Source organism: Alosa pseudoharengus, unplaced genomic scaffold (genome assembly GCF_046254945.1).
Source record: "Alosa pseudoharengus isolate Yale_2024_CS ecotype anadromous, Long Island Sound unplaced genomic scaffold, YU_APseudo_1.1 YU_APseudo_1.1_scf_9, whole genome shotgun sequence".
Lineage (NCBI taxonomy): Eukaryota > Metazoa > Chordata > Actinopteri > Clupeiformes > Clupeidae > Alosa > Alosa pseudoharengus.
In genome coordinates, this window is record NW_027468881.1 from 35554285 (window position 1) to 35571698 (window position 17414).

The 17414-nt window shown below is 41.1% G+C and overlaps 2 protein-coding genes across 2 annotated transcripts; both read right to left on the reverse strand.

Moving 5' to 3' along the window:
- Window positions 1–8665: 8665 nt before the first annotated feature.
- On the reverse strand, window positions 8666–10461 carry camk2n1b (calcium/calmodulin-dependent protein kinase II inhibitor 1b). Its single transcript, XM_076276330.1, has 2 exons — window positions 10293–10461; window positions 8666–9885 (listed from the first exon to the last, which is right to left on the reverse strand). Exons 1-2 carry the CDS (start codon window positions 10459–10461, stop codon window positions 9815–9817), a joined length of 240 nt encoding a protein of 79 aa, XP_076132445.1. The 3' UTR covers window positions 8666–9814.
- A 769-nt stretch (window positions 10462–11230) lies between these two features.
- Window positions 11231–13879, reverse strand: mul1 (mitochondrial E3 ubiquitin protein ligase 1). The gene is made up of 5 exons (XM_076276635.1): window positions 13642–13879; window positions 13044–13208; window positions 12857–12944; window positions 12582–12702; window positions 11231–12406 (listed from the first exon to the last, which is right to left on the reverse strand). The coding sequence occupies exons 2-5, from the start codon at window positions 13161–13163 to the stop codon at window positions 11677–11679; spliced, it is 1059 nt and encodes a 352-aa protein (XP_076132750.1). The 5' UTR covers window positions 13164–13208; window positions 13642–13879; the 3' UTR covers window positions 11231–11676.
- Between the last annotated feature and the right edge of the window lie 3535 nt (window positions 13880–17414).

Genomic DNA, 17414 nt, shown 5'->3' on the forward strand with positions numbered 1-17414 from the left:
TTTGCAAGGAAGCTTACCTTAGATTCTTGACAGCGCTACTTGAGCGTCCAGAATGACTCGATCCTGAGGTCTTATATATAAAATTCGTAAGCAGACGAGGACCATCTCCCGAGTGACTTGATTGAGGAAGCGGGTAATCCTAGTGCAGCTGCTGTTGAGGCAGTACCAATACTAAACCAACAACCAGTAAAGGCCTATTGTAGAGGCCACATCTCCCAGCCATGACAGTTAAAAGAATTTTGAACCATTCTTTAGGCCTAGGCATAGACAACCAGCAGGTAGAAGAGGTGCATTAGTAACATCAGGTTAGTAAATGAGACCAGAACCTTGTGAATGTAAATAAGGGAAGACCTCCCGTGAATCTAATATGCAGAAGGACTACCATTGAGGCAAAGCACCTGATTGAACCCATTAAACACAGAGCTGCTGAAAAAATGCTTGCAGAGCTCAGAACCAGGGCTAACAAACCAGCAGCAGACCTAAGGGCACAACATAACTTGAAACAAGTCAAAATACAATCAACATAGCATAGCTGGAGTACACTGGCACTTATGGATGGTCGCTGAGGATGATTTAGCAAATAACTTAAATAAACAAGACAAGAGATAGAAGAGTAATCCTCATCATGCTGACTGAGTGAAATAAGATTAAATGTGAAACAATGCACTGCTTCTGAGCAAAGAGAAAATGGATGTTTAGTATGTGAACCAGCACCACAGTCCCTGTAAAGAAGTAGATAGTTAGAGTGAATTGGTGATGTAGCCGAATAATTGATGATTGAGAATTGATAATCAATTGATTTGATCATATGACGATTGAGAAATAAGTGATTGAGATCCATGGACATATGGATATTCAAAAGTGAATTGCAAGATCTAAAGATTTAACAATGCGAGTTCACTATGCTGCTGCTCCTACTGTGGTGGGATAAAGACATGAAGAGGTTAGATATAGCTTACTTACCTCCTTATCCAAGTTGACACCACGTGACCTGGATGAAGTAAGATTAAATATGAAGCAAAGCATTGTCCCTCAATGAATGTTTTGGCTATAGCCTACGAGAACCAGCCCCGCATCCATGCATGAAGTAGATAGTTGCAGTGAGTTAGGGGACTAGTACTCCACTGCCGACAGATGCATACTCTTAACTTAGAGAGTGAGGCTTTACATTAAACAAAGAGGAGCTGCTCCTGAAATGAAAAGATTAAGATGTTAATGTAGGCCTAATGAGGAACTGGGAAGTAATGTCATCCCTGTGCTTGCGGCTGCCATGACTTAATGGGGGATTACGAATGACGACAAGCACAGTGCATTGTGCTTGGAAAAAAAGGTGAATGACTGGGTGCAGTATTGGCCTGAAGACTTTGTGCTTGCTAGAGGTGTTGCTCTTTCGGCAGAGAAAGAGTTTGTGGAAAGCTCTAGTAGGCTACTAGTCCCTACAGCCTGAAGACCTGCAAGGAGAAATGGAGTGGTTAGAGAGGAGACATACAGAATAGCATACATACAGAATTTTCAAAAGGACCTAGCACGCGGGCAAATAAACAGCCATAAAACATTTACATTGCCATTAGTTAAATCAACAATGTATGGGCCTACATATTATATAGACACATTTAACCATGACAGTAACAGACAATGACACAATAATGATCAGCCAGACATGAGAGTGAAAATGGATTAATCATGGCCTTCAGGTGCATCGGAAATATTATGGGTTAATGACTATAGTATAGCCCTGCAGACAATACCAACAGGCCTACCATAAATCTCTGCAACCTAACATCCCGTCTCCTGAACTGCAGTCATAAACAGACCAGTGCACTGCAGACAACAAGGAAAGTAGCCTACTTTTGTCCCTGTTGGCCTTCCATATGTAACGGATGCCAGCTAGCTTAGCTGTGCTTGTGGAACGTTGGTAAACCTCACTCCCCGACGCCTCAAGAGTGCTGCTGGCATGCGGGTCAGTAGCCTGGGCTATTGGCTCAATTGTTAGCGCGCTCGCCTCCTGATCCGAGGTGCTGCTGTTCGCGGGTTCGAGTCCGGGCGTGTGCAGGGCTGAATCTCGCAGGTTCAACACAACGCAGGTTACATTGGTGCCGTGACCCGGTGACATTAATGTAACCTGTGTTGTGTTGAACTTGCGCGATTCAGCCCTGCACACGCCACACATAGCAGACTAAATTCAAGATGGGTGCAAACGCTAAACTTCGGGAAGATACTGTCTGTATAAATCGTCTTGTAAGTAAACTACCAGTGCTTTTTCAAAGTTCTCAATGTCTCGTTTTAAATGTCAGGGCCCTCGGAAGTTTACCAATGAAGTGTGGAGATACATTGAGCCTCGTAAATGGTGTAAAACAGTGATTTATTTGCATGGCTAGCCCGATGCTGAAGCACCACCATTGAAAAAGCTGTTGGTAGCATCGGCTAACTAGCGCCAGATTTTGGAGTGCAGGGGACAAGCCGAGATGGGCTCCTATGAGACATACGTTCACACTCGGTATCATGTTTCAACACACTTTAGGTCAATATCACACCGGAATTCTCCTTTAAGAGGGTTCCGTGTGTTTATGGTGACAGCGTAGCCTAATAAGTCTGACGTTTTCCGTCAGAAGGTTTAGCGACCAATTGCATTGTTAGCGATACGAACGTAAACATCATTAAGCAACTAGGATCTTAACGAGACTAGGGTAAAAAAGAGAAACCTTCAAAAGCCGTGGAACTTGTTTCTTTCTGTTGATAAGACCAAGCGGACAACCCAAAAAAGTGTCAACAATTTGGCCTACCTACTCTCCGTTTACGAGAGATATATCCTCCTACATTAATGGAACCCCGAGACTTTGGTGATGCATCCAAAACAGTTGAAAGCGAACGTAAGGTAAGATCTGTGACTGCATCACAAGTTAAAGTTTTGGCGAAGTGAATGACTAGCTACCCATGCATGGATACGGAACATCGAAAATCGGCACCTGAAAGCAATCAGGCAGGTGCAAAGTCATGTCATTATAAAGACTGATGCAGACAGGTGATTGGACGGAAGTAATGAATAATGAATGATGAGTGACCAATTAAGTCTTCCTGACAGAACTAACGCTTACGCTTCCATTTATCCTTTATGAGACTCATCAGACACACCTCTTTATATAGTCACTGTATTTTATATGAATATTTTAAAGAAAATACATTATTTCATAGAAAGAAACAGACTCCTTTTTTCAATACCTCCCAAGCCATATATGACCTAGTGACTCCAAACCAATGCAGAATAGTTATCCTATATGGGACTCATCAGACACACCTCTTTTCATAGCGACTGTATGCACACTGCATTTTATATGAATATTTTAAAGAAAATGCATTATTTCATAGAAAGAAACAGACTCCTTTTTTCAATACCTCCCAAGCCATATGACCTAGTGACTCCAAACCAATGCAGAATAGTTACCCTATCAGACACACCTTTTTATAGTCACTGTATGCACACTGTATTTAAAATACAGTTTGCATACTTTAAAACACTTTAAAATACAGTGTGCATACAGTGACTATGAAAAGAGGTGTGTCTGATGAGTCCCATATAGGATAACTATTCTGCATTGGTTTGGAGTCACTAGGTCACATGATGTCAAAGCTATTGACAAAAAAGACTATGAAGGTAATTCAGAAGGTACTTTATAGATGGTCCCTAAGTAGGTTGGCTGGGAGCAAGTAGACAGGTCATCTGTTTGTACATTGTCTGCAAACACGGGGTGAAACCGGCCGCATTAAAAAAAAATGAATATCTGTCCAATATCCGAATATCAAACTAACTTCACCTCGGTATTTATTAACAGCAGAAGAATTTTACAGCCAACATCTCACCCCAGTTTTGGTAAATTGATAATTTTCCTGTTCTTAGCCAATATGACCTATAAGGAAAACAAATAAGGTGTATCAACAGTGACCTACATAATCTGTTTACTGGAATTACCTTTGAACAACAATCACCTTAATTGGTTCGAACAGTTGTGAAATATATGTCCTCTGGGCCAAGAATGTTGACCTGTAAATAGAAATACGGTCCACTGCATGTAGGTCTAGCAAAGCAGCAGGCCAACAAAACAAGCTGATCTGAACAGAGATGAAGACGGCATACCAATGTTTTTAATAACTTGGTCTCTCAACTCAAATGTACAAAGCAGTGCTCCTGCTCTATACTGTAAAGGTGCAATGCTATTGTGCTCTAGCGGCCCATAATGAACAACCCACACACTGCAAGGGATTAGCTGTCCGTGGTGCTGAAAGTATCTTGGTTGGTTTGACTATACATGCAGTTTAAGTACTTAAACTAATTCAGAAAGTTGTTGATTCAACTGTCTTCTCATTTTGGAGGCTACATTTTAAGGTGCTGTTGAATTGAGTTGTACTGTGCTGTACTGATTATTTTAACCACCCCACATACATGTATAGCCACCACATTTGTGCTTCATTAAATACAGTTTAACATCACCACAAACTGAAATCTTTTATACAGCTGAATCACTGCCTTTCTTTCAAATTATTCAATATAAACTGAACAATCTTTAGCACAAACAACCACTGGTAAATGGCTCAGAACCAGAGGTAGGCCAGTGGTAAAAATACACTTTCAACTCAACTTGTGTCCCTGTTAAAATGTAACTTAAATCAGTGTATTTTACAGAGTGAGCAAATATTGAACATCAGGGGTGAATAGGACATGTCTTTGAGACAGATGCAACGGTTGATCTGTTATCTGCACTATCGATAATAACCTACTGACCGAGAGAAAAGAGTGACAGAATAGATAGAATAGAATCTGATAAATCATAGAAATACATGTTCTCTATTTACTTTTGCTTACTAAAAGGATTCAATCAAAACATTGCTACTGCTGAAGGATTCTGCTCAGTGATTCACTGGCTTTAGGTTAGACAGAAAGAGAACATTGTAGCTACCGAGGGTCATCAGCAATCACTTTAACCTTACATTTGAAACCATCTTTGAGTTGGTCAGTCTGAACCTGCCAAGAGACCTATAGTACTGTAGTTCCAGATATCGAAAAGATTTGATGGATGTTCTGGAATTCCTGGGTGTCTTAAAAACTCTACACAGCAAAGGCACTTCACAGTTATACAAAAGAGAACAGATGAATCATACCCTTGATAGATGAATAATACATTTTGGGAATCTTTTTACAGGACCCCATATAATGAGTTATGTAGGCCACAGAATATTCTCCCTCAAAGTCTTGTTACCCCCCCTGAATGTCTGACTCATGATTCATGATAGCAGATTACTGAGTTTGCTCATGTCTTTGCGTCCTGCATTCTTTGTCAGTGTTTACTGTCTTGCCTTAGAGTTATGTTGGTTAAATTAATATTTGGTTCTTTTCTGAAATGCCTGTAGCCCTGACAGTTGGTCAGATTTGCTCCATGTAGCTGCTTGATAACCTGTCACTGGCTAATGTTAACACCCGCTTGCATGGGACAGGACACATATGAGCTAATTAGACTATGAGTTAATGTGCCACAAGGATGGGGATTGGGTAACTTCATTTTCTGTTGTGTTATGTTGTGCCTGTGTCTTCCAACTGGAATCAATCATGAAAGTGAATCTCACAACACATTTGAATAGCCAAAGAGACACATCATTAGAAAGCTTACCAAAAAACTACACAGAGCTAGATCACAGTGTTAACATAGGTTACAGCCCATAAGCAATTATAGTCACATCGTCAGTCAATCAACCAGATGAATTGATAGGTTGATATGTGTTTAATTTAAGTGCCTCCTACAGACTGTGGGCAAGCAGGATCTGTGAGATAACTAGGACATAACTTCCTTTTATACAGTGCTGAGGTTTCCATAGCAACAGTTGTTGAACTTTTGTTTGTGATAAATCTTTAATCCCAGAGAGAGAGAGGAGAGAGAGAGAGTGAGAGAAAGAGAGATGAAAAACAATGAGCAGTGAGAACCATGCATTATAAAACACTGAAACTACCCTGTTTATTTTTCTCACTGTGTTACTTTCAACATCTGTCTGGATGGGAGTGGTGGGATATGGAGTGTTAGGCAACAGCTTGATACTAGCCAATCGGAGAGCAAACAAATGCAACAAAAGGACCTTTAGAGAAACCTTTTCCTTGTGTCTTTGAGGGGCCAGCACTCGACACTCAGCATGGGACACTACCTGAAGCACTTGAATAATTGAGGCCTTGCTTTGATGATGAGCCTATAGGATGTGTGTGAAGAGGTTAGTCACGAGCATCCCAAGCACAGATCGCTCTCCAAACCGACATGGGGGAGCACATCTGTTTCCATGGCAGCCAACCCTACGAGCACTTTCATGTCTGTGGAGCCACAGGAACAAGCAGCTAAATAGATCCATGCCAAGCTCGCCGTGTATTTATGTCAGTGTGCGAGCAATACAGCCAATATTCATGTGCTACCAGAGGGTCACAGGCATTGATCACAAGGGACTAGTCCAGCGGGAGACAAGGCAATTCTGACTTTTGATCTCAGTTTGCAAGTGTGAGGACACACAGTATCCTTTAACATTTTTGTAAACCTCTTCTAAACTAGGTCTCATGATTAGATGACAAGCACTGATCAGCATACAAAGTAGTAAGCAAGTGAAAAAGTCTGAGACAGAAAATTGAGCAGCAACTGAGCAGCTCTATCTAGAATCTATTCAGGTAAGGGTTTGAACATTGTACAATGCAGCTGGACCTTTACCCTCTGTGGAACGTGGTGACGCTGTTATATAAGCCCACTATACACGCACTCGTGCTACACCACCTCAATGTGTTCTCAGATCCGATGCAAATTACCTACGGGGCTGGGGATCTTCCACAAGATCACACCTATGGCTGCTGTTCTAACCATTAAACAACAAATACAGCAATGCAGTAAAGTTGCAGTATGTTGTGACATTAAGTGTGAAGTAAAGTAAAGTTGGATCCTAGAACCCAATCATACAATATCTGTAAAGTGAGGTGACACTGACAATGCTTTGGTTGTTATACGACCCTTTAGCCTTTCACTGAACTGCATAACAATATATGCCTACACATAAATAGACATATAGGGTAATGGGGACTTGTATTGCATGGACAGATTACAGTAATCCATGTGAGCCACATGCATATTGCCACATGCATATACACTGACACCATGGAGAGGTGATATACTCGTTAAAGAGTATAGGAGTCTTTACCAGTAATCAGATCCTCTGTTTACACAACAGATAGTCAAAATCTTTGTTTATTGTATTATTATGCAAAGCCACATAAATCTATTCAACAGCAGTTTTTACCAAAATGACTTGCAGCTGCATGCATCTTGAGAATTGCAGATTATTGTTAGCATACAGTAATAGTTTTGTCAGTATAGCAAAAAGATAAACTTGCAGTAGGCCAATATCCTCTCATACTGGTGCCATCAGCATAACCATGGTGTAAAACCTTGTGTTGAAACATTTTGCAGTAAGACATTACATAATGGGCTGACATTTACTGATGAATTCATGGTCTATACTTTTACAGGCTATCCACCCACTACAGATATTGGCAGCACGATTTCAGCATTGCAGCAGGAACAGGGCTGCTCAGCTGAAGCAGATCAGTGAAAAGCTTCACCTTTAGTTCAGCACCTTTCTCACAGTTATGTCCTGAAATGGGGAAGTATCAAAGACAAACACTGACGACATGACAAATGACTATACATATAACACAAAAGTTCTAGCTGGCTCGTTAAATCATGAGTGCCCTGAGACTTTTAGCACATTTTCTGTTGTCGGTTCTGATAGCTGTACCAGGGTCAGCTGATACTATTATCACCTTTTTTCATCTGTTATTAACACAACCCATTGACTGAGCACAGTGTTCATTTTCCTTTTTTTCATCATTCATTCCAGACTGGTGTACAAACAGATGTCTGAAGTTAGGTTGCGTCGAGAACAAGTGTGTAATTGAGTTCCAGAGCTGAGCTGAGCAGAACTGCACTCACCCAAGTATCTGTCAGCGTTGCTTTTGAGTCCATAAGATGATTACAAGTGAGTGAAAAGCCATTATGTCGTCCTCACTTGATTACCCTCCTCATCTGTGAAGCTGACTGAAAGTGTCCTCCATGACTTCTACTCGGTAGCTTCCACTCGTCAGTAGTGGGGACGGAGAGATTATGGCTTGTATTGTGACTGACCGCAGTATTTCTCAAGTTGTGACGGAATCATTCAGTTTATTGGAAATGTTTAAATGGCATAGTTCATCTGTCAAACAACTGTTTGCATTAAACAGGAGCACACAGTGATTGCAGTCAGACCCACAACATGATTGCTTCATGCCACAAATCGCAAAGGGGGAAATCCACTATACGTTTTTCCATGTGAAAGAGTATGACATATCCAGTATCCAGTATTCATAAGCAGCTGCTTTGTCTAGAACAAAGGATTTCACTACAGTACCTCATGACTTTCAGCTCAGTGAATATGGTCAGTTTTAGGAAATCTGAGGGTATACCCACACCATTCTTTAAAACAGCTGGATTTTTAAATCCTGTTCAAGTGCCTGAGGTGCGATGTGGCAAACATGGAAACAAGCATGATGGTATGTGGCAGTGATGTACGCAGTACCAAGCTGGTGTTGAGGTGAATGTTCCTTCTAAATATGATTCAGAACAAATCCTAATTATGAAAAAAAAAACAGAAGAGCTTTGAAGTTTGGGAATTTCTTTGAAGTAAGGCATCACTCAAAAACTTGTCAAACAACAACCTAGAGGAGGCAGTTACTTGTTTGCTGTTTAAATAATAAAACATAGGCCTGTGTGATATATTTTAGAGAGCTTTCACAATCTTTATTAAATCAAATGAAATTAGCAGTTCATGTTTTCATATTTGAATGCCATATTTTCAATTGCAGATAGCCCTGTTAAGTGCAACATAAACAGTTGGTGAAGACATTTTTGAGGTCTGTCATTCAAGTACAAACAAATAAAATCAGTACATCAGATTCAGTTCCACACCATTAGGATATCAGGCCTGCCTCATGCAAAAAGCTGATAGTAAGAATGTACCCTGAAAGAAGCAACAGCCAGGCTTATAGAACACCACGAGCACAGCAACACAAAGGAAAGTCTGGGAAGTATTTGGCACAGATGTGATACCGCCCTGTTCAATAGAATACTACTGTAGGCAATATATCACAGTGCTTAAACTAACACCAGTATCCAAACTGACTGATTCATAAATATATCCATTTTATAAAAATACACATCTTACTTTTAAGAATGAGCAGGCAATGTATGTACTATGTCATGACAAAAACACATACATTAGCAACATAAAAATGGTTAGTTTAAAAAGGGACTTCTCCTTTATTTGTCACTCTATAAAAACAGATTTCCATTTTTGCAACACTGCCAAAAAGGATACAAAAGGTAATAAATTTGATCATTCAAAGAGGAAATAGACCGACACACCATTTTCCATTGTACACAAAACGGTCATTTGTTTTAGATTTATGGTTGATAAACAAAGTGCTTGGTTTCAGAAAGCAACAACAAGAGTTGAATGTGTGCTTATGAAGTGCAGGCGTTTCTCCCCCACGTGTCTGCTGTATATTATCATCACAGACCAGTAAGAATTTCATCATACAGCCGAAAGGGAGAAAGGTGAAGGATGACTTTCCATTCCCTCTTTTCAAGTCTGCTTTGACTCTGCACCGTTGTTAGTGAAGACAACCCACACTGCGGTTACAAAGTGCTTTTGCCAACCGGGGGATGCTATATTTTCACTGCACTCCTCTACGGCTGACTTTCAAGTCTTATTCTCCCGGAGGCGCTTTTTCGTTTGTATTTTTCAGGACTTCATCAATCTGGTCGTCTTCAATGACAACTGAAAAAAGACAGAGTCAAGTTTATAGATCTAGGAATGATCTGTGTGCCACTGTAAATGAGAAAAGAAACATTTGTTCAACCTGTTCAAAAATAAATAAAAAATACCCATCTCTGACACCACTTCGTAATAGACTAATTAGGCTTACACAGGGCAACAATATAAGTCGTTTGAGCTGTTTAATCACATGCAGTATAAACACGTCTACGACTGAGGGAAGACCGACCAAAACAAGCATCAATTGACGTTTTAAGGTGATCATGCATGGTCCGAAGTTGATTGCCTTGAATTACAATAGCCCTTTTCTTGTTCATTTGTCATTTTCAGGCGACTAATTTATTCAGCGGTTCATCAAAGCGCACTTCAAGAAAGCAATCGTTAAAGCAAGACATGAAAAATGATCTCACCTCGTTTACTTCTTCCAATCTGTCCAAGTTTTGGGGGTCTTTTATTCTGCGACGTACCAAATAAGTTATTGGTATTCTGCAAACGACAGGTGATGGAGAGCTGATCCACATCTCCATCATCCCCATAATGAGTGATATTCTCCTCGTTGTAGGGTAACACTTCCGACATGGTGTTTTCAAACCAGTCACCAATGATCGATTAAAAATGGGAATTTGCTGAGGGGGGCGAGCCGCGTGCACGACCACCATGATGTGACCGCGCGTGGAGGCGATCACGACCGATGGCAAAAATAAAAATGCGTAACCCGCGCAGGCCCGTTACGTTTCGTCATGTAAAGTTTTAAGTTTAGTTTTTAGAAAGTGTTGCATGAAAAGGTACTGAGCATCCGACATTTTAAAATAGTCTCACTGAAATTCTGATGGAGAAGAATACGTAAACAGATGCATATAAACATTATGGAAATAAGCATGCATCACTTCTCTCAAATTAATTTGGTGCATTGTGTAGACTACCTGCCAGTTATGGTGGAAAGTTGGCTTGACTTCCTCCTTAATAACCATGAGCAAGAAACATGGTTTGCATGGATGTGCGTGTTTGTCTGCGCATCAGTTTTAATCACAATTGTTTTGGACGCAAGATAACATTATTAGGCAGCTTGAAGCTTAGGCTATTCTATTTCTTAATACCCATGATAAACGTCTGCTTTTAGGGCCACTTCTTCACCATTGCTCCAGCAATTAAATCACAATCGTGTTTTACGCTGAATAGTGTTAGTGACCATTTTAACCCTGACATTCATCCATAAATATTACACCCACTTAAATATCCATACAACATCCGGACAAAGTGCTGATGTTTTTCTGCTTAATTTCTGCTTTCTTTGAATGTGGTGGACACTTCCCTCTGCTGGTCACTGTTAAAAATTACTTGCATTAGCCACTGAATGCTTCAATTTTATTATTGACAATAAAACTCTCAAGGAAAAACAATGTGCTCTGGAAAATAAATGGAGAGCTGGGTTAAAATGTTTAAATAATGACAACGATTTCATCTTCAATGAAATGCAATCAATACTCAGCATTCAGTATCTTATGAAAACACCAGACTATACTTTCAGCCAAATCAAATGCAATATAGAACCAACTGTTTAATTACCATTTACCAAAAACACAAATCAACTTCAACAGACTGATTTTGATACGAAACATGATACCACAAATTTAAGGCCGCAACCTCATTCAATAGACAACGTTATTCTTTATGCATTACACAAAGAAAAGCACAGCACACAAAACCCGACAGAGCAATTTGATCACTCACAGTCTAGAGTATCTAGACACTCTGATGACATCCGCACTATTCCTCCACGTTCCTTTGGTTCTTTCAGCTGTTGTAAAGGGGAACCACCCTGTCAATGAGGGCCCGGCAGATGGGGCACTTCTTGGGCAGAGGGAGGGCCAGGTAGCAGGGCTCACACGTGCAGACGTGGCCACACTCCAGGAAGACGCAGGTGCGCTGGGCGCTCAGGCACACGCTGCAGGCGCCGGCCGGCACGGCGGACTCGTCCATCTCCAGCTCGCGCATGCGCCGCCGCTGCTCCTCCTTGAACTCCTCGAGGGCGCTGCGCTCCTGCCGCCGCTTGCGCCGCAGCGTCCACTGGCGCCACAGGATGTAGTAGAGCGTGACGCAGGCGGCCAGGCCGCAGAGGCCCGCCAGCAGCCTCCAGAAGCGCGCGCCACTCTCCTGCTTGCCCAGCAGCGAGGCGTAGTCCTGCCGCGACAGGAAGTAGCGCAGGCCCTGCTTGGGCGGCTGCAGCTTGACCAGGTTGTTCTCCAGCACCAGCTCGCCCACGCCGGTCACACACTCGCCCAGCCGTAGCATCTCCTCCGTCTCGCGGATGCCCTTGGGCCGCTCTCCGCTGATGAAGTGGCTGATCATGTTGCTCAGGGACTGCACGGTGGGGTGGAAGGTCTCGTAGGTGGTCTCCAGGTTGAGCTCGGACGCTTCCAGGGGCCGCACGACACGCACTGACGCAGTCACTGAGTCGTCGTGGGAGCAGAGGTCGAAGGGGACTGTGTTGGTGCGCTGGTGGATGATCTTCTCACGATCATTCCTAATACATGTGATCAGAAAAAGCTCAGAAAAGTTTCAGATTGTTATCAATGAAGAAATAAGAAGTGTAGTCTGAGTATTTTCCTACTTCTTATTTCAGGGACCAATATAGGCGACCCAACCTAACTCTATTCAGAGTAATTAAATTATTATGTTACAGTAAAAAACGAAGTTACCAAAGGTGAGTTGTACGATTCCACACCATCTTCTTCTCACGAAGAGTGAGTCTCTCAATAACTCCTTTGGTGTTGTCAACAAACTGACTGTTGAGTGTCTCTTTCACAGACCTCACCACCCCTAAAAAACAGCAACACTGCATAAAAATGAAGGCATGTGAATCTGCCTTTTCAAGGTAGATGAGGACCTCATTACTAGAGACTTGAGAATTCCTTATTGTTCATGGATTTCCATGTGGGTGTAGCAACATCTACCAGCAGATGGTATCCAGTACCTTCTATTACAGCATATGGTACACATTTCCCTGGAGCCTTGCTGAGGATGCTTCTCAGGTCCTGGTCTATTGACATTTTCTTGGCTTCCTGCAAAATTCATTTCATGGTGAAGTTTGAAAACTGGATGCATCAAGCAACAATGTTTGACATAGCATTGTAAACTTTCCTTCAGAACTCAAAACTCACCTTCAGACTGTTCACAGTGGCTGCCTTCTTCTGATACACTGAGTACAACACCGCTGTAACTGCTGAGCTGGTAGCTAGCAGAATTATTTGTGCAGTGGAGGGCCTTCCATTAGACTCCATCCTTCATTTGTCCAGACTTACAGAGAGTGCACCTGTGTGTCGCTCCTATAAGAAATGGTAGGCCTACTGAATGTTGTTTCTTGCATTGTTGCTGTCTTGTGTGTGTGTCATATCCACTTGGGCTACATGTTCAAGGTAAGGTCTATAGGCTAGCTGTTACCTCTGTTTTCAAGCATTGAAGTACTGGAAAAGGTAAAGTTAGCTAGCGATAGTAGTTTAAAAAGCTTAACTTCTCTGTGTTGTAGCATAGTTTGTACAAACATAATATTTAGGACACCGATTTAGCAGCAGTTAGCTTGTCAACCTGCAGAGCCAGTAGGCTACTTTGACATTTAGACCTACACAGTAGGTAACCGAGCAGACTACGTGTTACTTGGTTGAAGCTTAGCATGAAAATAATTCAGTTGAATTCCACAGAAAATATATGTAAAAAGTTATAATAAGACAACACTTAATGAAAAAGACAATTACCAGTTACCTTATTTCTTATAGTGTCAGGGACCAAGATGAGGAGTTTGCAGTTTGCTTGACAGTGTCGTTCAGGGACGTGTCGTAAGCAACATTAGGCAACTAGCTGCTATTTTAGTAACGTTAGGGCGTTTTGTCACATGCAAATTTAGAGACTTGATATCAAAACATCCAATGCTAGACAGAGCCAAAAAAGACAGCTCTTCGTTCGAAGCTAATGTTAACCGACTACTACTGACTACATCTTACTTCCGGTGTGCCTTTGGCAAACAAACAGCAGATGGCAGTGTTTTGCTGCGTTCAAGTTGCCGTTTGTGGTCGCAACAGGAAACGCCATCATATTGCCCAGGTTACAATTCCATCATCAGATAAGATGTAGGTATAGGCTATGAGTATTTTTTTGGTGACATTGAATTCACGAAATTGCATCTGATATTTACATTGGGTTGATCAATTCAAGCAACATCATCAATAGGCTTACACAGGCTTAGGCCTCATTTGCGTCTCTTTTGTTTCTCTGCCATTTTCATTCTCTTGCTTTCCCTCAGACACATGCACTCACACAGGCTACACATCCACCTTCACCCCACACACAAACACACAGGATAAGCCTATTCATGAGGCCCACACAGAAATGATCAAAATTGATTGAGGTGATTTAGAGGTGAAATAGAGGTCATGATGCAATCTAACAACAGCAGAATCCATCTGATGAATGCAAAATGGCAATATTGAGTGGAAAAATGCTAATTTAATCTTGCACTTTAACTCTGTGTTGTTAGGCCTGCTGTGCTTACTTTAAATTGCACACATATTTTTGCTGTGGTTTAATTACTGAAATTTGTTTTTATGAAAATGTTACCTACAGTATATTCACCAGGCTACTTCTGGGAGCTAACCATTGGGTCTGTGTAAATTAAATCACTCCAAGATGGTTCCAGTGGGTTCCAAAAAACTGTGTGCAAACAGAGAAATGCCCTACTGTAGGGTTGGTAGGCATTAGATTAAAACCTTAAGTGTTCCTTTTAAGCGCTTCTGCCCAGGGGCCTTAGTTCTTTGCTGTTGCAACCTCTCTGATACATCACATATTAGCTGTTCATAGGGATGGATACATTACTAAGATACCATGTAATTTACTTAGCCAACCAAAGGGTTGAGAGGACACATAATCAATTTCACTTTCACATCACAACATTGGTAAACTGTGGGTGACCTCTTCTGTCTTGTCATGACAAGCATATACAGTACACAGCCATACACTTTGTGATTGTGGACTGTTATACCATTCACTGACAAGGGAGCTACTCTTCATTTGAATGTTTGAGAGCAGGTGAGAGGTTAAATGATGTGTTGTGGTGCATGTAAAGTGCACAACAGTCATTTACTTGTAATGGTGCAAACATATGAACAGTGTGCCACCATGAACCCATTCCATTTCTCCATTTCTATTTCACATTTGTCAAATGTCACAGGTGCAAGCAGGCGCGCCTGCAGGTGTACGTCCGTACGCACTGTGCGTACCATCAGGCTACTCAACACCAAGAGAACATTTCCCGTGTGTGTGTATTCACACCAAATTGGCCCACCATACCTTCTCAACTATGGACAGTATCTCCCATTAGCTGCATGCCATCAGGCTACAATTTACAATTTTCTATTAAAGTTAGTGAATACCTTATCAAAATTAACGCGCAGACATTTTGTTTGAGCAGGAGAGAAAGAATACTCACGCAGGCACGCAACTACGCTACTTGTTGTTTTCTTTTATTCGGCTATCTATATATGGTTATCAGCACACAATGTGCATGCCATCAGGCTACAATTTACAATTTTCTATTAAAGTTAGTGAATACCTTATCAAAATTAACGCGCAGACATTTTGTTTGAGCAGGAGAGAGAGAATACGCACGCAGGCACGCAACTACGCTACTTGTTGTTTTCTTTTATTCGGCTATCTATATATGGTTATCAGCACACAATGTTGAGTTAATTCACTAACTCAATACTCATCATGGATATCAAAAGTTTAAACAACGAAAACAGAAAGGATGGATGCAGCAAAGCTAGAGGAGTTATTCCAGATGGGCAAGAACAAGGTAGGCAATTGCTTGTCAGAACGTTAGACTGCATTAGACAGCTGTTTAAAGCCAGACGTCACGGTAAGCTAGAACAAAACTAAAGGTAACTTTAGCCTGTATAGGGCTGTATCAAGTTGTCCAAATGAATAGGTCATTGAAGAATTTGTTGTTGTATTATTGCATGTGAATGTTGCTATGCTACTTTTTTTGCTGACCAATGCACGAACCTAAAACCGGGAAACGGACAAATATTGTCCACGCGTGAAATGTTTTTTTTCGGCGGGGGGTCAGTGATGGGTGTGCGTACCATAGCATTAATTCCTGCAGGCGCCCCTGGGTGCAAGAGGACAACCTAACATCTCATTGGTTACCCAGCCCATTTTCAATGCAGAAAGAAAAAGATTCTTATTTAATTTCGGATTTCAAAATACATTTTGATTATTTCCACCAAATTAATTAATCAGTCCAGGGCTGTACCTTGTGCAAATTATTTGACATGATTTCCAAAATCACAATCTAATTCCATCTCATATGCCAAAGGGTATAATACAATTTAAGCATCCTGATGCAATTAGAACAATTACTGTAATTTGTTTCAATTAATGTGCATGACTTATTATTATTTGAAAATGAAACCAAAATGAAATGAAAGTTTAAGTTTAATGGGGTCAAATTCGGAGGTTTTTTTATTTTTATTTTGGGTATCTTCAAAGGAGTGCATTGCATTCAATATATGTCCATAAAATCATAAAAAGGCATTTTTTATATTTCACCAAGCCATGACATTTACTGTACCTTACTGAAATGATGGATGCATGAACATGTTCCAGCCACATCTAAGTAATGAGAGCATGGTGTGATTGTGCCTCAGAAAAGAGGTGCCGTGTCTTTTGGCACGAAGACTGACTCATGTGGAGTAGAACATGCCCCAGGCCTTCACATCAACATTAGTGACTTTGGTGGAGGTAAGTGACTAACATAAAAGGTATATGGAAACAGCTGCCTTCTTGAACTAGATATACCACATAGCGGTACAAGGTATTACAGTCATATGGTGTTACCAGCTGATAGGCAAATAAAATAAAGCACACACACAGAGTTATGTGTAATGAAGTGGAATGACACAGGAAAAAAGTATTGAACGGGCCTACTGAAATTTCTTTTGTGGAAAAGCCTTTGTTTGTAATGACAACTTCAAGACATTTCCTGTATGATGAAACTAATTAGTCACACAATTCACATGGGCTTTTGGCCCATTCTTCTAAACAGATAGTCTTTAAATCTTGAAGAATACAGGGGTCCCTCTTGTGGATCCTGATCTTTAGTTCCTTCCAGAACTGTTCAGGGCCTTGATTTCCTTTCTCTGAAACGAATTGAGAGTTTCCTTTGCTGTATTGCAAATGGATTATATTTGGATCGTAGTCCTGCTGGAAGGTCTAGCCATGTCTCATTCTCATCGTCCTGATGGCAAGATTCTCCCAGAAAAAAAAAATACTTCATTCATCATTCCTTCAACTGTATGAAGTCTGCCAGTACCATTCAATGAAAAGCAGCCCCACACCATGATGCCTCCACCTCCAAACCTCACTGGTGGTATGGTATTTTTAGGGTGATGTAGTGCCATTTCTCCTCCGAACATGGTGTGTAGTATGACATCCAAAAAGTTACAATTTGCTCTCGCCTGACTACTGTACATTCTCTCAGT

What these genes read in the sequence shown, in the direction of transcription:
- mul1 (XM_076276635.1), bottom strand. Translation starts at nt 13,163, where the DNA reads ATGGAGTCTAATGGAAGGCCCTCCACTGCACAAATAATTCTGCTAGCT. An exon ending in CCACTGTGAACAGTCTGAAG is followed by an intron (nt 12,945 to 13,043) that starts GTGAGTTTTGAG and finishes TGAATTTTGCAG; the next exon opens with GAAGCCAAGAAAATGTCAAT. An exon ending in AATCGTACAACTCACCTTTG is followed by an intron (nt 12,407 to 12,581) that starts GTAACTTCGTTT and finishes CACATGTATTAG; the next exon opens with GAATGATCGTGAGAAGATCA.
- camk2n1b (XM_076276330.1), bottom strand. Translation starts at nt 10,461, where the DNA reads ATGTCGGAAGTGTTACCCTACAACGAGGAGAATATCACTCATTATGGG. An exon ending in GATTGGAAGAAGTAAACGAG is followed by an intron (nt 9,886 to 10,292) that starts GTGAGATCATTT and finishes GTCTTTTTTCAG; the next exon opens with TTGTCATTGAAGACGACCAG.